A 22,080-nucleotide genomic window follows, 5' to 3' on the forward strand; every position below is an offset into this window, starting at 1 on the left:
TCTAATTGAGATGGTCGAAAAGGGGAACAAAACCTGTCGGTTTTGGCCCCGTTTCGACACGTGCGCGTGGATCGGCAGCTATTCCGCCGATCCACGTGCTTTTCGACGAGTCGAATTCCTCGACTTGTCGAATAATTTGGTGTTATATTGAATAGGTCGGAACCCCTTCCGACCCAAAATAGTCGAAAACTGACGTCTTTCCGACACGGCAGCTTTCGTCTTCAATTGAATATACCCCATAGTGTACTCGCTGCTGCATTTTAAAAATGCTCTTGAAAAGGCTTAAATAATATTGGTCCTCAAAGAAAACCCCTGGTGTCCAGACTTTATTCACTATCCCACCTTTGTTTAATGTTTTGCTTCGGTTTCTTCAGCAGGGACAATGGGGGTCATTCCGAGTTGATCGTAGCTGTGCTAAATTTAGCACAGCTACGATCATATTCCCAGACATGCGGGGGGACGCCCAGCACAGGGCTAGTCCGCCCCGCATGTCTGTCCGGCGCATGCGCAGATCCGACCCGATCGCTGCGCTGCGATAAACTGCAGCGAGCGATCGGGTCTGAATGACCCCCAATGTCGTTTAATTGCTTATTTATCAATGAGTGGTAAATTTCACTGTGAGTGATAAATTGCACTAGCCAATCCGCTCCTAACTGTCATTTTTCAAACCCAGCCTATGACTGGAACTTAAGAGCTGATTGGCTGGTGCAATTTATCACTCATAGTGAAATTTATCACTCATTGATAAATAAGGGCATCTGTGATTGGCTGGTGCTATTTATCACTCACCGTGAAATTTATCACACACTTCACCATCTATCTTCCTGTTCTGTTTGTCACAGTGATCTCTGTTAATTCATGTGATTGGATACTATTAAGATTTCATTTGATAGGTTTATTTCTTGCCTCTAACAGAGTTTCCATATTAAATCCATACAACCTGATGAGTCACCTGTAGTTGACTGCAGAACATTAGTCTGTTTAAATAGAGACATCATTGTCTCTGTAACAGCAATACTGCTGGTTCTGATGTCGGTGGAATGGTCCTTTTACACCAGAATCCCTCTATTCACAGGGAGTCAACTCGCGAAACCCTCGCCGGCCACCCCCCAGCTCGGTGAACACAGGTGGAATTACCGAGATCATGGCTGAAGGTGGAGAGTTGGAGTTTGTGAAGAGAATCATCCATGACAGTCTTCAGCTGAAGAAGAGGTTGAGGTGAGCAATTTTATTTGACAATGTTATTTTTACTTTCGTGGGGAGAAGTTTAAAAAGTGAAAGTAAAACACAAAACAAGCATTCCCAATACTAATTACGATTGCTGTGGACGGAAAAATAGTAGGCGGCACTGCCTCCTACATGAAGATTGATGGATAATCAACATTTTCTCGTGTTCGTATAAGGTAGTAAGCATTTTGCTACGGTCGTATGGCCACAGATGCACTCAGAATCAGGCCTGTAACAGAATAAGCCTCGTAGTGGGCAGAACAGTCGGGGTAAATCTTTAAGAACAATGAAAACAAAGACGGTTTTCCTAATGAAATAGACAACCATGTTACAACATATTTCATATGCATCTTTAAAATGATGTCTTTATCACTTCAGAAATATTATATATGTTTTTAAATATTACTGGTAGAACACCTAATTTACTGCATTTATTCTTAATAAGCATACATTGTTCCATTACTTTGTCACTAACTGGGGGGGATTCAATTGATGTATTCGCGACCGCCACTAGGTGAGTTTGGATGTCCAAAGCAGGACATTGGACGCTTAGCCGATTTACGACATACCTGATATGCATGTGTGCCCAAACGACAATTTAATTGTGACAATAGTTTGGGCGTCTAAACAGTCCTGAATAGACAGGAAATTTAGACGTCCAAAACAATTGAATTCCTCCTAATGTGTCCATAACTCATACATGTCAGTAAATGTGTATTATACTACATGCCGCAATATGATTACTAATGCTTTGTCATGTTAAGAGGCACTGACACATGTTTGATGGTTAATATGTTGTGTCTGTCTCATGGCGACGGTGTGCAGCGTTTTGGTTAATTGCAAATAGAATCATACAGTTTGACAGCAAATCTGGCCCAACCGCTGTGACAGTTTCCTTACTTACTGTGAAACCAAAGACCCGGCGTGATTCAGCAGTCTATCTTCCCTTGCACGAGTCATGTGTGGTATTAAACATGATGTGAGAAGACTGACACTAGCACTGCCCTGACAGTGAGCACAACTGACACCGATGCTGTATGATTAGTAAGCAGATGGGTTCCTCGGGTTTTAATCCTGAACATAACGGAATTGAGAGCTAAATCCTCCAGCGATTTACATTCACAGAAAGAGCCCGGCAAACACTCCCGGTGCTGCTACATTGAGCTGTCAAGCACTTGATCAGGAGAAACTGATATTGAAAAGCGTCTTCGGAGAAGTGTTAAAATAATCTGCTTTTGTGGTCTGGTTACTTAGGAACATGTTGCAGTAATAAACTGCATTAACATATAGGCTGTGTACATGAAGCCTTGTCCTTTTCAGCAAGCCAAAGCAAGTTTACAGTAGAATAAAGGATACATGGCATAAACAAGCACCACTTAATGAATCACACTATTGTCTTGGTACTACAGAGTTTATTAGAAACTTATATTAACAAGTACACATTTTTGGAATAACCCTGACACCGAAGAAAATGGCGGAAGTACCCTGATGCGAGGATAATGTTATTATTTGTTTATGTACTCTGTAATTGGACGCCGAGGAACCCTTGTGGCGCCATATAAATAAAGGTTAATAATAATAATGTCATTCATTCCTATAGAATTTGTTACACTTTAATTCTAGTTGTAGTGTGGAACTTGTTTAATCGACAGGTATTTTATTCAGTGACACAAAATGATTCTGGAAAGTAACAAAAAGATATCTGTGGCTATGGAGAATAATAATGCAGTCAAGATAGTAACTCCACATTACGGTGTCGGACGTTGCAATTATGCCAGCCAATTAAGTTTTCTCTGCTCATCCTGATAAACTTATGATTGGTAGAAAAAGCAGTCATACAATAACTACAGTATTACTGCATGAATTGTGCTACTAATAATAAAGCCATTTGTGCTTGCATGTGTGTGTGTGTGGCTCAAGATCTGTGTGCTCCGGTCAGGTGTCTGCATACGCCTGATTACAGGTACTGTACCTAAAACATGGATGGAAAAAAGGTATTTTAGCCCATATGTTTTGGGATAATTTATTTTCATTTAAAAGTAACAGTTATGTTGAATAACAGCATAATTATGTCTTTTTTTTTTTTTTTAATAGCAGAACAGATTTAACATGATTTCAATACAGCATTTACTAACGGTCTGTTTTACCTTCTAAAAATAACCTGCCGTCGATTCCCTATCCTGCAGCCAACACGCTGCTGTTTTAAAGCACTTGTGTTGATCCCCAGGATCCATGCATGCTTTACATTTAAAAATAAATAAATAATTGAAAATTCACAAGAAAAATAAATGTGGGGCCCCACCTTGATTGTTAAACAGCCTTAAGCCTAAAATGGTAGTGGAGCAACTGGGGGGGACCAAGAGTTTTCCCCACTAGGCTTAAGAAGCCAGGCCTGGTAGAACCATAGAGTGGATACCCATATTCCACCAGCCCCATGCCATTTGGAACCAAGGCTGGCATTACCGATGGGGGGGAAGGGACGTTTGGTTTGTCTTACAAAAAATTGTGCAGGGACCCCCCCCCCCATCCCCTACCTGTATTTATTTCCCGGTGGGTACTTGGTAACAAGTAAAATTAGAAAACTGCCCCCGGGCATGTTGGCACTTGTAGAGTAACAAGTCCCACATAGCTGAGACATTGCACCAGTAATAACTGCAAATAAATACATCACATAAGTTTACATTTAATCAACCCTTGTATCAAAACTTTTTATTTACCAGCATGAAGCCTTCTGTTAAGGTCCTTACACATTAGACGATGTCGCTCTATGAGCGACGTCGTCTAATGTTTCCCCTCAAGGGCCGGCCGGTCGGCGGCCGACTGTACACACTGAGCGATATGACCGCTCATAACGCTCAGTGACGGCACGCCTCCGCCAGCCGTACATGCAGGTCCTGGACGACAGTCCAGATCCTACATGCATGCCCTACCGACAGCGACCATCGTTGCCGACCCGCGGGGCCGTCGTCGCTGGCGGCATCCCCACTTGCCGATGAAATGAGCGACGTCGCTCAGGGAGGGGGAAAATGAGCTCATTTTATCGCCAAGTGTGTATGGGCCTTTAGTCCAGTGAGAGGATAAACAGCAAAATCTGTTAACAAAATTGCTTCTCTACATGTGAGGTATAATGGAAGACACCTCTCAAACCACCATTCCAATGACAGACGTTTTGGTAGAGGTATGGTCAGTTATGCCATTATATATATATCATTCTTAAAAAAAATTTTTTAAAGACTATTATTGTAAAAATACGTTAATACCAAGGAACTGCATTTAGATGCAACAACTGATGTGAACTATGTTATGTTTTGGGTTGTTTTTTTTTTATTTGCTTTTAAACAAAAGTAGTGTGGTCCTAATATTATGAACTCATACATCCGCTGCTGAGACTGAATAAGTGTCTGTCTGCAATACTTAGATTATGTCTTTTGCAAAAGCCCCAATTATATTACCTGAGGTACTTGTAATCCATTATCTCCCCATGTGCCCCATCCACAGTGGGACCAGTATGATTGGAAATTGATTAATTAATGCAAATCAGAAATTATTGCCCATATTCATGCTGGTGCATGTAGAAATGTCAAGATGTCTGAATCACCAACTAATAATTTATGCATAATACAGGGGATGCTGGGCGGCCCTTGGCTCGTGTGTGTTCATGCAGTGATTTAAAGCTCACCAATTATGTACCCTGTTGGATGTTTCTTTCCAGATGGTACAGTTGCATGCTGGGTAAGAAGTGCACTTTGGCTCCATTGAAAGAAGAGCTGCGAGTACAAGGGGTAGGTTTATTGCTGTATTTATTATTCCCCCATTGCCGATTTTGTGACTGAACTGGACTAGATGTTACACTGTCTCGGCCTTCAAAAAAGGAGTGCAGTAGCTAACACCTAGAGAGCTTCATAGCATGCGCAAGATCTATACCAATGGTACATCTAATTAACTGTCTGAGACTCTCGGATAAACAACCTGGGTCTGAAAATTCTGTTAAGAATTTTCAGACCCAGGTTGTTTATCCGAGAGTCTCAGACAGTTAATTATTAAGTAGATACATTTTAATGCTCATTTGTTAATGGATATGTCAAAGTATTCAGTCACTGGTTCCCTCCCACTTAAGTAGTAGAACTTGGAGAGTCCTAGTACCGTGGCCCCTGCAGTGTGGGTGGGAGTACTTATACCGCTAGACAGGTTGCTATCACGCTACTAACATTAGTATTAGTTTCTAACAAATGCGTACATTGGGCACAGCTGTAGACAGCTTTGCATGTGATGGTGTGAAATGGAAAGATACACAGGAGTAGGTAGTACTGGATAAGTTATCTGCAGCATATATGTCTTACGGAGGGTAACCTGAGTTTCCTGTCTGAACAAATGAGAATTGGTAGGAAAAATATCACAAATCATTAGAAGCTCTGCGAACAGTGTAATGCTGTAGTCATTGTATGTCTATTGCTGTCCAATACAGCAACGATCCTGAAACTGATAGTACTAGTATACATTTATTATAATGCGCATGTCTTTTTGGTGGTTTTTTTAGTATTAAATGCAGAATTTGAAAACCCTTATTTTACTACTCCAGGTTCTGGGCATCTATTCATATGTCAGTCTAGTAAATGGGTATTTAATACTGACTGGCATCAGCTTTGCAGTGTCAGCTCTTTGCATTCAGGCAGCTGCCATGATGATTGCTTAGTGTGCGCAGAGCTGCTCTGAGAGGAAAGGATACCCTGTGACAAAGAAAATGTTTTCTATTAAGTGTAATTATGTGTAAACCAGCAAAGAAAGATGAATAAAGAATTGATGGCTTCACTATCTGGCAGTCTGATGGATGATGTGTGTTTGGTGGATGCTAGGGGAGGGGTTTCTGCCTAAATGCGTACTGCCAACCGTACAGTTTGATGGAAGAGGAATAATGGTCTGGGGCTGTTTTCATGGTTTTAGTTCCAATGAAGGGAAATATTAATGCTACGGCATACAGTGACAGTGTAGAAAATTGTGTGCTTCTGACCGGGTTGTACTCAGACAGCGTTGACATTGTGAAAAAGGTGACAAGCGACATGTCTGCATTCTCAAAACATCAACAGGTGAATTGTAGATATTGTCAGAATGCTGATATTACAGTACGGCTGGGGGGATTAGGGTTAGGCAGAAATACTCACCAGAATACCGATCAGGGGTCTGACCTGGATGTGGCAATCGCATGACCTGCCAGGACCCAATAGATGCTGCTGCAGTTGTCTGGAGCGGCTAAGTCAGCACTGGGTCGCGAGGGATGATATGTCGACATTCTATCACTGTCTACATGATGAATGTCAACCTGGTGAAAGTCAACATATCATACCATGCCCCTTCTATCTTAGTGGCAACGATTAGCTTGCTGCCTCACAGATCTAGGGTCTTGGGTTCAGTTCCATCCAAGGTGCTCTCTGTACTACGTTTGCATGTTTTCCCAGTGCTTCCATGTTTCTCAGGCTGGACACCTGAGCATCACACCATACGTGTTTGTCTATCCCAAACCATAGATAGATATATTGGCTGTATGAATTGCCCCCATTAATTTGAATTGGGTTCGGGGTTTTAAAGAAAATCTACCAACGTGTTATTGTGTTTTGTAAAAGTGTATACTCTTCACTAGTCTGTTATCTGTATAAACCTAAGGATTTGGACAGACATTAGTGAATTTATTTTATTTTTGTCTCCACCCCAAGAGTGCTTTATTGTTTTACATTACATTAGGGTTATGTAGAAATGATGGCTTATTGAAAAGTACTTCTTTTTTTTTTATATACCGCAGGTTCCAAAAGTTGCCCATACTGAATTTTACCAGGGGCGAACGATGCGCTGGGCTCTGGCTTGGAGTTTCTATGATGATGTGACTGTCCCGGTAAGGAAAGAGATCTAGTAGACATACGGGGTATGCAATTAGCTCCGTTTTTTTCCCCTAGGTGAAGAAACTAAGCTTTTTCGCTATTTTTTAGTGCAAATGGAGATTTGCCCTATGCAATAGCAGGGCTAGATTTTCACCTAGGCGAAAAATGTGGCAGGGGCGGAAAATATGTGAATCGTTGAATCTACTTGTTTTCCAGTCGAAAATGCAGGCTATTTTCGCAGATTTTGAGGCATTTTTCGCCAGTGCCTTTTCACTTAATAAAAAGGGTGAAACTGTATTGGGACGAAAACACCTTCAAAACGTCCGAAAACGGTCCTAATTGAATACTCATGTGGGGAGAATATATTAGCTCTGAAACAATCGGAACTACTAAATTGCATTCGTCTCCCTTCTCTTTTGTATGAACATGTTTCAGTGTTGTCTTTTTTTTCAGTAACCTATTTTTGTTCTGATATATAGGATATGTGTTATTTCTGATTATAAAACGAAAGGGTGATAAAAAAATAATTTGATCATGTTTGCGTACATGTCACACCTAACGTACAAAGCGCGTTCAGTGTATAATAGGGTGGACAGGAAGTGGCTGTGGTCGACTGGTAGATCCCGGATCCATTCACTAGTAAAATTCACATTGGGATTTATTAAATATTTATCCTTTTTTCTAACTATAATATTGACCGCAAAACATGTTATTGGGTATCCTGCATAGTACACAATACTGGTTCAGAACTCCTGGGACACCCTTCCCTGAATGACTAATTAGACATTTTGATGTTTTTAATTATTTTTTGATTTGGCAATAATGACGTAATTTTTACGGTCAAAAAGTGCAAAATGATGGAAATTGGGGTACAAGGTATGGGACAGGTATATCGGGTGCTTTAGGAGTGGGACAAGTGTTTTTAGGCTTGCAGGTGGGAGTTATCAGATGGGGGGGTTTGGACGGTTTTTGAAAGTGGCTTTATATGACCCAGATAGATAGATATATATATATAGATATATATTTTTATATATATATATATATATATATATATATATATATATTACTACCCCTTTTATGTACCCCCAATTTAATTTGAGCACTTATATACATTTTTCAAAAAAAGTATTTTTATGCAAAATAACAGCCATTTAACACAATTTAAGCATCCCAATTTTTTTTATTATGACTACTTTTTATTATGACTTCTTTACTAGTTTCCTATAGTTTGGCTTTTTTTCCCCCCTAAAATTGTGGGGCCACCTTTTGCATATAACCTGATTGTTGAGAAATGTATACAGGTATTGCCAGGACGTGAAGGTATCAGAGAGAGAGAGGTGGAGGGAAGAATTTCTCTTTGTATACCACATACCTTTGCAGGGCTTCCTGTGCCATTTATACCAGGTTTAGTCCAAACTACTAACATGGTGCAACTATAGTTCTATGCTTATAGTGCATGTAATTATATTCTTATAGTTCTTATAGTGCATATAGTTCTATACTTAAAGTTCTGTAGTTATACCACTGTTCACGTGACTGTGTGTGTGTATAGGTGTGTATATATACAGGTTGAGTATCCCGTATCCAAAATTCAAAATCCCTCATTTTTGGTTCCCCTACTGAGATAATGACATATATTTTATATATTATGTGTGTATATATAGATATATTTTATATATATATATATATATATATATACATATATACATACATATATATATACACACACACACACACACACACACACACACACACACACACACACACACACACACACACACACACACGTTGAGTATCCCTTATCCAAAATCCCACATTTTTGGGTCCCCTACTGAGATAATGACACATATACATTATATTATATATCTATCTATATATATATATATATATATATCTATCTATATATATATATATATATATATCTATCTATCTATCTATCTATATATATATATATATATATATATATATATATATATATATATATATACACACACGTATACATACAGTGGTGGCCAAAATTGCAGACACTTTTTGAAATTTGAATGTTTTTCAACTTCGAATGCTTATGTCAAAACTGCTTATTTAGATAGTTTTGGATTATAATAAACTTAAAATGCTAGATAACTGCAGCATATTTACTCCTATAGTTATTCTGAGCAGCTCTGCATTTTTGAATGTGGTTTAGCAGATTTCACACATGCCCATCCTACTTACCAAACAAGTAAAAAAGCCCACACCCCAAGCATTCCATATAATATATATCTTGTACTTCCAATAAACCAGCCATATACTGCAGTGCTGTGCTTTATTTTCCTCTCTTACTTCTGTACTTACATTGCTATAAAAAGAACTGCATTATACTGTCCGTTCTGCCGCTATAGGGACTGTGTCGGCTGTGTTCCATTATAAGATGCTTCCACAATCCCTGCATATAGCCTATGGGTAAACACACTCCCTGCCCCGTGTCTGATAAATACCTTTTGTGTAGCTGTCTTGTGACAGACTGGCCTGCTTATGCCCATTTGTCTGAAGGATTAGACATGCACACTGATTTTTGGGGGGCTTATCAAATTAAAAAGGCATTGCCTGACAGCTTCTATCACACTATCGGCATAATTGTCGGCTGGTGTGAAACAATGAAAGTAAGATGGTGTCTTTGATGACCTGGCAGGCACCTTTTGTAGCCTAGGCTAAGAGAATATGTTGTCTATCGATTTCAAGGCTTTTTTTTTTTTTTCCAAACGTGGGTTGGGGGTTAACTGCAGATGTCTAGCCTGGCAATTACAATTCAGAGGGTTGGCATTAAATTGGTATGATTGTAAGCAGCCTGTGAAAGGTCTTAAAGGATGACTAACTGTGATTTCAAGCCGAGCGTGGCTTGATAGAATTGATTGTTTTTTACAGGCTGTCTAACCATTTAAAGCTGAAGTACTGTATTTTTTTTTCTTGTAATCTTAACACTTTTAGATAAGGTGGCATAGAATACCTATTAAACACAGTCTCAGAAATACTAAGGAGCTAGCTGTGTAGCACCATTGCAGATAGCCTGTCGATAATAGTGACTGGTCACATTCTACAAAACTGCATGATCTCTGTCCCTGCAGTTCTCTTGAAAGGAATACAATATTACTAGAGATTTTCTACATCATTTTGGTGTTCAAAAAAAATATGCACCTGTTCACTCCCATTAAGATGAAATGGCTATTATCGGAACACAAAGCAAATCTGCTCTAGTCCTTGATGGCTAATAAAATAGCAAATATAAAGCTACTGTTGTTTAAAATGTATATTTATATAGCGCCACCATATTACACCACTCCTTCATCATATGCATTTTTTTCCATAACTAATAAAACTAATACCAGTTAGTTTTAGAACATAAGTGCCTGTGGCTGCCAACTGCCAGGGACAATCCCATTGAATATTTTATTTTTTTAGAAATATTATTTTCTTAACCCATTTTACTGCTGAGGATAAGTCAGACTTACCCTAAACACTACAGGGGTTCAAATAGGTATGAGGGTGATATTGTAAATGTCCTTCACCATAGAGTTGGGACTGGAGGTGACAGTGGTTGCTCTAGGCGATGTAATATTGTAACTAAAGGTGGGTACACACTGGAAGATATATCTGCCGATCAATTGATCGGTAGATATATCTATGGACGATCTGTGCATACACACTACTCGATCCGTCGGGGACTGACGTCATGAACTGGGTCGGGCGTGTACACACGCCCACCCAGTTCAGCTGTCAATCACCGCCGGCCGTCGCAGCATGTGTACGGGTGGTCGGCCGATCGCCCGTACACACACAGCGACCCGCCAATATATCGGTAGATATATTGGCCGCCGGCTGTGCTGCGTTCAAGAGAACGGCCGATATATCGGCCAGTGTGTACCCACCTTAAGCCCCAGACCTCCTGGGCAAAACACTGCTGAAATTTTGACAAGCCATAAAATAAAGTGGCATCATTATAAGCATATACATACAGTATTTGCTTTTAGTTCACTTTATTAAAATATTTAATTTAAAAAAATGCCTCATTCTGAGTAGACTGTATTTGGTGTGTGAGGAGAAATAAGCAAACTCATACTATTGGAGGTTTGATATTTTCTGGGGGGGGGAAGCAATGTGTAATTTGTGTGGGTACTGCATAAATAATTACAGTAGACTCAGCGGTGAAGGGGTTGATCTTGATCCGGGATTTGCTGTCTTTTAGTTGCTGGACTCATGTTTTTGTGCACATCGTACAAGTTAGTGTAATAAATATAAGTATTTCATAATCTGTAGAATTGCTTTTTGAGCATGTACAGTATACAGTAGCCAAGTCATGTAAGGTAGGTGTTGTGTTTTTTTCTTTTTTATAAATCTGTGTTTTTAAAGTATTGTAGAGTTGTATTGTCATGTACTGGGACAGGTCCTGTTGAGTAGGTGTATTGATATAGCAGAATTGTATATTGACATTGATAAATATATGGAACACTGTTAAGACTAGGCCTGATTCAGAGTTGCACGCTATGCCGATATTCGCACAAACAGGCCATGGTGTGTGTTTTGCGCATGTCTGTGAGATCCACCACGCGTCCAATTATGTCAGTACAGAGTCGTAGCTCTGATTTCAGCGCATGGCAGCAGAAATGTAAGGGGCGCTACTAGACGGTGCCTAAAAAGCCGCACAGAGGTAGTGTCACAGGCATGTTACTGAAACCGGCTGTGTACCAAGGCGCTGAGCCTCTTGCAGAGCAGGCCATACTCAGACGAAGAAACGGCACCTACCACCATAGGGCAATGCACCAAGTGGTATTTAAGCATCTATAGACTGTCAAAGTCAGAAAAATATCACGCTACACATTGCCATATTTGCAGCTCATGCGTGTCCCCGCTGCGAGTGCATGGGCTCTCCCGTGCGTGCGCATACTCGCTGTTGCGTGCACCCGCAGGCGCACGGTATGCGCATTTACGGTAAAGTTTATGTGCGTCTAGCGGGCGACTCGACCGTTACATATTTTAACCATAAAATGTATTTTGTAGATTATGGTCCCTTTGATAGAATCTGAAAGTTTAGTTAATGTAGCATGTTCATAGACAAAGAGATCCCTCTTTGTTTGATACGAAGGGTCAGACAGAGGTTATACAGTGGTGTTTAGTATCCATCGGAAGAGTATTTAATTAGCAATATTCCGGTGTTGGTTTGGAGCGGATTAATCGCTCGTGCGAATAGTTATGGACATAAGAAGTTTATGGACATTTGCTATTATTTGCACTTTATTATCCATGCGGTGGGAAACCTAGTTTCCCACCCACCTGAGCAGTTGGAAATAGTCACAGCCCACCTGTATGAATCAACCTATGACCTTTTGTTATAATGTGAAGACGAATTCCTGTGTCCATTGAACAATAAGAATATAGGGACCATTGTACTGTATTATGTGTAGGGTATAAAAGGACAAGCCGATCTGGGCCAGCTCTCTATTCTCTCTTCAACGGTTCTCACCACTGATAATCGGGAGCTGGATATCCAGAGGCGCATGCGATTTGTTTCCCTTGAGCGTAAGTTTCTCCGCAACCATATAGCCTTTATTGTTATTGTGAGCCATATCTCTCTCTCTCTCTCTCTTCTCCTCTTTCTCTCTCTTTCTCTTAAGTGTTATTGTACTGTTATTGTATTTTATGTGTAGTCACTTGGTTAGATATTCTATGTTATTTTGGTAGTGTATGACTTGTATTGTATTATTCTTTTTGAACGTTCATTCATTTCCTTAAAAGGCGTTAGACCCTTAGACCGGTATTTGACTGTTTATTATTTTGCTAAGGGGTTCTCTGAGCGTCACATACGCTCATACTAACAAGGTTACACTGTGTTACATTTACACCCTATCACTGCACCAAGGTTTATTGCATAAATACATTGTTTATGGTATAGTTATAAAGGTTTAACATTGTGAGCATCAGCGCCGCTTGTGATCTCCTCGTGGTCCCAAGCGTCCGCTACGCTAGTAGCATATCATTACGTTAGTCGGCAGCCTATAGCGTGCCTGCCTGTGATCTCTTGGCCGTGAGCGAACGTGACGCTCGAGCGTCTCGACTACGGCTAAGCGATTGTTACGCAACGTGCGTACCCTTACGGTATACCATACGCCAATAGCGTACTGTGTTCTTTCACCTTTTAGAGGGTTTTAAGTAAGATAAATATTAGGCTTTATCAATTGGGGGCTCTCACGGGATATCACGTTCTTAATGATGCACTGTACATTACAAACGCGGCTGTAATTGACCGGCTAATGATGGACGCATCGCAAAATGCTGAGAAAAAAAAAAAAACATCCACGTTAATGTATTGTGGTATCAGTAAGACGCTGATAGGAAATTTTAAGGGACAAGGCGTTTCTCATAATATTTAAGATGCTAAAATGTATTTTTATAGTTGCAAAACAAGGTTCAAATGGATCATATCGTGTTTGATTAAGATTAGATTGTTTATCTGTTTAAGTAGGTTTAAAAGTACATTTAAAAGTTGCTGCATAGCCTTGATATAGTGTTTTTTTTTTAACAAAGGCCTAAGTTACTTTGGGAGCTTGCATGGTGATTTTCTTTATGGCAGGAGAGGCCGCATGGTCTGTCCACCATTTTGTGTGACCCTCATGGAGGTGAAAGGGGGAGGAGCAGCGGCCATTTTGGGAAGGTCACATTTTATTTTTTTTCCCCTAAGCGGCTGATTTTCAGTTGACTCAGGAAATAATCAGCCATCCATTGTCAAAAAGAAATCATCATTTAATGAGTTTTTTTTTTTTTTATGCATTTATTTAATCTATATCATAGTCAATCATAAGTAATAGTGATTGGTACTTATATGTAATATCTATATGCGTGTGCTTACATCAATGTATGTTATTAGATTAATTTAGAATTGCATGTTCATTTGTGTAATCTTCACATCTCACTTTCCTGGTTGCCATTTCATAATTGATAACGTGCTGAGAAAGATTTGTTGCTATTGGTAGTTAAAGAGTAAAAGTAATACATTAAGGGGTAATTTGTAAAACACGCACACAGCTTTGCCTAAAGATACAAGGAGAGACCTGTGTGGTGTTCGGTAGATGATTACGGTTAAAGATCATCTACATTGATAAAAGTGTTAATTGTATTTCGGTGGACATATCTGGCTGGCATACACGTGTCTCTAAAGGGTGAGACTAGTGTACGCAACACAAAGGCCGACGCACGCAGCGTATATTACGCAACGGAGCGTCTGGGTACGCCCACCGAAACTCAAATCGCACAATAGCATTGTTTTAGTGGGGGCGGTATAGTATAGCCACGCGATAATAGCACAAATTGATTTCAGTTTCCAAAACTTAGTTTAAATACCTTACTTTACTGTAGTGCCTCTGGGGAGAGCTATCAGATTACGGGAAATGATTTTTCTGATCAGAAAACTATAGAATGATAGTGGGTTGAAAACGGTATGAGTGTATTGAACTCCTCTTGGTGAAATCTTGGTGAAATCTTGGTGAAGTAAATCTTGGTGAATCACGGTCTAGGTGAAAACGTGCGTGCACGGTCTTGGTGAACTAGTGCGACGGAGTGTGATAAAGTTTTCGTGGTATTACGCTCTGGCTGTTTTGGAGCACAGTAGGGAGACTCCAATGATCCTACCATTTATGGGCAACAAGTGTCTATAAGTGGTACGATTGGACCGCACGGTTGTATGTGTGACCAATAACACAACGTGATATGAGGTCGTTGCCCTCATACGTGTTGTAGGGAGCACATGCAAGCGTGATTTGTGTAAAGTAAGAAATTTTCGCTGGTTGGGCCTGCAACGATTACGTGGGTCTGCTAAAAAGGGGCGGATTCGTTGTACTCGGAGTAGAAGAAGCTGGTGGAAGAGCTTGGGTAACTTCCACCGTAGACTTCTGTGTTTGGTGCATTTTAGGCTGTGTTAAAAAGGTCCACAATGGAAACCAAGTGCACAACACAGGGACGTTTAGCAGTCAGAGTTCAGGCTGCAGAGGCTTGCAGACCCCGAGGGTCTGCTCGGTTAGTAATGTGGGGAAGATATGGTCCCCACACTGAGACCTTTTGTGATGAATGGACACGAATGACTGTGGGGGATAAAGCACCATTTCCCGGGATAGGTAGTTTTGACTCAGAGGTACTGCATAATTTAAAGCGAAGGATCTGTCTCATAAAATCCTGGAAGCAACGAATTAGACATTATGATTGTTTACAGTTATGGCAACAGGAAAGTGAAATGCAAAGAAATTTAACTTACATATCTGACCCTCATCTTGGGAAGAGAGACATGGCAATGGAGAGGATTATGGTTGCAGAGAAATGGCACAATGTTGTACGATAAAAATGCACTTAGTAACTGTATTAAGAATGAAAGTGTAAAATGTAATAATGTTTATGAAAATGAAAGTGTAAAAATTACAAATGTTAACCCGTGCAAGTCGCACCCCATGTCAAACTTCCCTCAGGACTACAAGCAAGAAAGTGAGCCCAGCACGATGTCGGCACCTTTACCAGCAGCCATCACACAAGACATCCAGGTGGACACGACCAAATCGGTAAAGGCAATAATCAAACCCCCTAACGGAGGGTCAGGTGAGGTCGTGTCCACAGGTACGTACAATGTTTTATGTCACGCACAAACAAATGTACCTCATATTGTAAGACCAACACAAGATGATGTAGTTGAATTTGATCCTGTCAGAGTGATCACAGTCCCCAATGGGAAGACTGACGATCAGGGAATCATTCCCGTCGGGGACAGTGCAATGCGCTGTCTCTGGTCCCGGACCGAATTGAGATAAATTATGTCTGAATTTCCTGATCCTAGGAAAAATCTAGTCGCATGTCAAAGGTTCATTAAAGAACTAGGAAACGCCACAGAACCCACCAACAAAGATTGGCGGACAGTGCTGAGGGCATGTTTGCCCTCCAGTGTTGACCCTGCGAAATTTATTACTGATTGTCAATTAGACACAGAAGTACCTCAAACGGAGGAACACAATCAGGAATGTATTAAGCAGATCAACCGACAGTTGGGAGTATATTTCCCTGCCGTTGTCAAGTGGAATGAAATTTTCACCATAAGACAAAACGAAGGGGAAAGTATTTCCAATTATTTTAATCGAGCACTGCAAGTAATGGCTAGAAACACTGGGATCACGGACATCAAGACAAATGTAAATCATAGAGAAGTAGCAGTATCTGTGTTAATGAATGGTTTAAAGGAGGTATTGAGAACAAGGGTACAGACCACCAACCCAAACTGGAGAAATATCTCGGTGGCCGCATTAAGAGAGGCCGCTATTGATCATGATCGGAATATCACCAGACACAGGGAGTCACAAAGTGATAAGTTAATGGCCGCAAGTATACAGGCCCTAACCACAAGACCACTCCAGCATAAGCCCCAAACCCCTGCGAGAATTCAAATGTGATAGTCTGTTACAATTGCCAGAAGGAAGGTCATTTTGCAAGAGATTGTAGATCAAGAAGTAGACCAAATTCATATAAACCCCCTAGACAAAGATATGAGCAAAGTTATGACACACCAAATTGTAATCAGGGATCACATAGGAAGGAGTTTGGGCCGCACCTGTAACATGCAATCAGGAAAGGTGATCATTAGGACTGATGGTAAGCCTGAGGTTATTGTTAACAAATTGGGAGGTCATTCCTTGAGGACACAGGAATGACCGGGTAAAATTTGTAATGTATCTGTGAAATGTTTTTTCCTCTCCCCATCTCTGACGATTATTGGTAGGACTCAAACATTGCATATCTACTTGGTCTTTGCAGAAGTCTACCAAACCCCAGCATGACCTACCCACATCAATGTATCCTGGCCAGATACAAAGGGTGGAGTATGGAGGTGCTGGTGGGAGGGACTGCGCAAGGAATCCATTTGGACATGTAGATAGGACAGCCTGATGATGATCTGACAATGTTTTAAAATGTTTGAAAAATGTTTTTTTTTCCTGTTGTTGTTCATTGATGGTTTAGGTAATATATATATATATATATATATATATATATATATATGAATTGTTCTCTCTTTTTGTTTTTTTTTTTGTTTTCTCTCTTCTCACTCATGTTTTCATGTTTTAAAGATGGTATGTCACCCATCAGTTAGACAAATGGTAATGCAAGATTTTTGCTCCGTACAGAGAGATCGCTGGTTTGGAAGGAATATTGCATCACCGGAATGTTCGTTTGGAAGACTGAGAGACAGCACCTTTGAGATGACAGCAGAACAAGAAGAACAACAAGACTAGAGAACTAATTATCGTAACAAGTTTCTCTCCCCCTCAAACTGTTTTCCTGTACCCCCATTACAAATTTCTCCTTTTCTCCTCCTGTAAGATGGACTCGCCTCAAGAGACTGTGATCCGTGTTTTCATGTTGACCCTGATGTTGACCAGAACAATCTGTTTCGGTGAGAGTACCAGTGAGGTCGAGAAAGGATCCAGAATGGATTTCTGATGACTGAGACGGAGGTGTAAATTTCCAATAGCAACATAATCACCAAGCAAAGGCGAGTACCGGAAACGATCTAACAGCCATGTTATTTGTAAACATTTTGAAGGATTGTTAGCTGAGAAGAGAACTGTATCTGTAGACTCTGTGACAGTGTAGTTGAGGATGGGTGTATCAAGAAATGCCAATCCAGTTTTAATATCCACATGGACCGGCATCCATTGAGTGACTATCACTCCTTAGTGGGTAAAGTGTTAAATCAGACAGATTGTTGGGTATGCTCTCAAGTACCTCAAGGCCATAGCAAATCAGGATTAGTGCCCTTCCTTTTAACTATAGGGGAGGTACTTGAGCTAAGTGGTGGGAGGCCGGTGGACAGGAGGTTTAATATCTCCAGTCCTCCTAGTTTGAAGCTCCACCAATATCATGTGGATAGATCCCTAGTATGTTTTAACATTTCCAATCCCCGAAAGCCGGGAAATTGGGAAGTGTCATGGAATAACCAAACCATGACCTTTTCATACAGAGCCGATAGACTGCCAACAGATACAGAACTTATACGCCACATAGCCGGTAGTGGAAAATATTTCCGATATAGGTATACCCTAGGAAGTAGGACCATGAGAGTTGGAGAGGTATCACCAGGATACTGTGCACATATCATACAAACTGATACGTGTATTAAACAGATGGGAGAATTAGGGTTAGGAAATTTCATATGGAAAATGTGTAATATGGTTATGTCCTACTCCGTCCCATATGTTCTCCCCGATGATGCATATTTCATATGCGGGAGGAAGGCGTATAAGTGGCTTGCCCCAAACTCAGAAGGATTGTGTTATATTGGAAAAGTACTGCCTGAGGTAATGACCGTATCCCACTCTAAAATGAAGGATATTCACCGCAGTGCCCAAGCTCCTTATACTCACACTCATTACGAACACATCGTTAAACGACACCTAATAGAAAGAACAGAGCATCCGGCCTCTGACCTGATAAGTGAATCCACCGGGATTCAATTCCTAATCGCGTTAGATATCACTCGCACCGCCAGAGGAGTGATAAATTATAAATATATATCTGCGCTTGCAAATTTATTAGACAATATCACTGAAATGTATGATGACACATTCAGGTATACTGGAAGGGAGATCCAAGCTTATAAAACAGAACTGGTTCAGCATAGGATGATTCTCAATTATCTCACAGCTGTGACGGGTGGGTATTGTGTCACCCTAGCAACGCAGTACGGCGTAAAATGCTGCACGTATATCACAAACAGCACCGAGGACCCGGTCGAGGTCATAGACAAAAAGATGGACGACATTCTCCAATTAAAATGGGAGTTCCGAAGGAAAAACAATCTCACCCTTGCCGCTGTGGGTAATGAGCTGACCAGTTGGGTTTCATGGTTGAACCCGCGAAATTGGTTCTCTGGTTTAGGAGAATGGACCCAAGGTATTATCATGGATGTAGGGAAATTCCTTTTGTGTGTTCTGGGTGTCATCATATTGGTCGGTCTGATATTTAGATGCGTTCGGGTTTTAACAAAGTGTAAACGTAGCGCCCGAGTGATGAGTTTAAGGAGTGAAGATACTGTAATAACAACGACTGATGTGATTTATGACCCAACGATAGAGACAATGTTGTGATGAAAATGTGATTCCACGGTCCGTTTCTTTCACCTGTTTCTCGTTTTTCTCCAAGGTAAAAAGACCCGCTTGGAAGAGGAATTTGACGACCTTGTATGCAGACAACAAATGGACTAAAGAAGAAGTTTGACAACCTCTTACACAGACAACTGATGGACTATGCCATAGACCCCCCATGTCCCTAGTACTTTTAATTTTACGCTAGCCCAACATTTTTTGTAAGTCTATGGACATTGACAAAGCTTTTGCTCGCACTTTGCAAAAGCCCAAGGAGACTACAGTCAACATGTACATCAAGACAAGACATCAGACAAGACTCCAATCAACAAATGTTTATTAACCTCACATAGAATATCACTGCATTTACCATAATTGTTTCTTATCTTCATCTCTACAACCTTCAGGTAATAACACACATAGTCGATAGGGAATACAGGCACAGATATCAGCACTCACATACCTCCCCCATTCATGTATCATCAACTAAAATGTGCTCCCCCATTTTGTTGCAACTAAAAGCCGAAAAGAGCTTGGTAAAGTTTGACAGCCCATCCACAGACCCGTACCACAAGATAAGAAGGAATTCAAATGTATACTTCGCAATACCTCGAAGCTTGATCTAAAACACGTACGGCACGATGATACATGACCCTCCAAACATGGACTCATACACACATGCTTCTGCTATCTCACTAGGTCATACCCTTTTCTCACCTTCTCCTCTCCTCCCCTACCCAATCATAGAAATGTATTTACACATGACATATATTTTTCTCTTTTTGAAATGTTTTAGAAAGTGGCAGTTATTGGTGACTGCCAAAGGGTGGACTGTCAAAGTCAGAAAAATATCACGCTACACATTGCCATATTTGCACCTCATGCGTGTCCCCGCTGCGAGTGCATGGGCTCTCCCGTGCGTGCGCATACTCGCTGTTGCGTGCACCCGCAGGCGCACGGTATGCGCATTTACGGTAAAGTTTATGTGCGTCTAGCGGGCGACTCAACCGTTACATATTTTAACCATAAAATGTATTTTGTAGATTATGGTCCCTTTGATAGAATCTGAAAGTTTAGTTAATGTAGCATGTTCATAGACAGAGATCCCTCTTTGTTTGATACGAAGGGTCAGACAGAGGTTATACAGTGGTGTTAAGTATCCATCGGAAGAGTATTTAATTAGCAATATTCCGGTGTTGGTTTGGAGCGGATTAATCGCTCGTGCGAATAGTTATGGACATAAGAAGTTTATGGACATTTGCTATTATTTGCACTTTATTATCCATGCGGCGGGAAACATAGTTTCCCACCCACCTGAGCAGTTGGAAATAGTCACAGCCCACCTGTATGAATCAACCTATGACCTTTTGTTATAATGCGAAGACGAATTCCTGTGTCCAATGAACAATAAGAATATAGGGACCATTGTACTGTATTATGTGTAGGGTATAAAAGGACAAGCCGATCTGGGCCAGCTCTCTATTCTCTCTTCAACGGTTCTCACCACTGATAATCGGGAGCTGGATATCCAGAGGCGCATGCGATTGTTTCCCTTGAGCGTAAGTTTCTCCGCAACCATATAGCCTTTATTGTTATTGTGAGCCATATCTCTCTCTCTCTCTCTTCTCCTCTTTCTCTTAAGTGTTATTGTACTGTTATTGTATTTTATGTGTAGTCACTTGGTTAGATATTCTATGTTATTTTGGTAGTGTATGACTTGTATTGTATTATTCTTTTTGACCGTTCATTCATTTCCTTAAAAGGCGTTAGACCCTTAGACCGGTATTTGACTGTTTATTATTTTGCTAAGGGGTTCTCTGAGCGTCACATACGCTCATACTAACAAGGTTACACTGTGTTACATTTACACCCTATCACTGCACCAAGGTTTATTGCATAAATACATTGTTTATGGTATAGTTATAAAGGTTTAACATTGTGAGCATCAGCGCCGCTTGTGATCTCCTCGTGGTCCCAAGCGTCCGCTACGCTAGTAGCATATCATTACGTTAGTCGGCAGCCTATAGCGTGCCTGCCTGTGATCTCTTGGCCGTGAGCGAACGTGACGCTCGAGCGTCTCGACTACGGCTAAGCGATTGTTACGCAACGTGCGTACCCTTACGGTATACCATACGCCAATAGCGTACTGTGTTCTTTCACCTTTTAGAGGGTTTTAAGTAAGATAAATATTAGGCTTTATCAAGACGCTGACAGTGGGTGTCTCCATCCTTGAACATTCAGATGCATACATGTATCAAGGGAAGGACTTTACTGTGCCATTAGCATGAAGGTACAGATACGACTGCTGCAAAGCCGTGACTCAGAATCAGGGATACTAACCTACTTCACTAATTCCAACAGTTGAAGCTTTCAATCCCATGTGACCTCCGGTTTGTCCATCCAGCCTCAATCAACGCATTTATACTTTATAGAAACGCCTTTTACTATATATAGTGATAGTGATATTTAGTTAGACATTGAAATGCTATTTTCTATTATCAATTATTGCACATTCTTGTGTCCGGCACACCATAAGCAAACATCACTCCGGAGGGAGCTGTACTTTCTCTCTCACCCTCCAGTACTGATCACATAAAGTCATCACATGCTGCACCATCTCTATGCTGAGGTGTGTATAAATAGCACTACAATGGAATATACAATAATGTACCAATACAGGTGTACAAAATGAGCTATACTTGGTGAGGCAACTCCTTCACACGCAGCTATCTCTGTCTAGCAGACTAGTGTAAATATTTCATGCATGCGGGGTGTTACTAATATTATTCTCTTTTATTTATATGGTGCCACAAGAGCTCCGCAGCACTGTACACATTTGC

At 40.7% G+C, this 22,080-nt stretch overlaps 1 protein-coding gene across 6 annotated transcripts in view; it reads left to right on the forward strand.

Moving 5' to 3' along the window:
- METTL16 (methyltransferase 16, RNA N6-adenosine) overlaps positions 1-22,080 on the forward strand; it is a 271,853-nt gene that overhangs the window by 243,996 nt on the left and 5,777 nt on the right. For all 6 annotated transcript variants that reach the window (XM_063956028.1, XM_063956026.1, XM_063956030.1 and 3 more), the window contains 3 exons: positions 1,076-1,218; positions 4,940-5,009; positions 7,022-7,111. In XM_063956028.1, the coding sequence (XP_063812098.1) occupies positions 1,076-1,218; positions 4,940-5,009; positions 7,022-7,111 (303 nt within the window). The remainder of the gene's footprint in view (positions 1-1,075; positions 1,219-4,939; positions 5,010-7,021; positions 7,112-22,080) is intronic.

The sequence above is a fragment of the Pseudophryne corroboree genome, chromosome 2 (assembly GCF_028390025.1).
Source record: "Pseudophryne corroboree isolate aPseCor3 chromosome 2, aPseCor3.hap2, whole genome shotgun sequence".
In the NCBI taxonomy this organism is placed as follows: Eukaryota; Metazoa; Chordata; class Amphibia; order Anura; family Myobatrachidae; genus Pseudophryne; species Pseudophryne corroboree.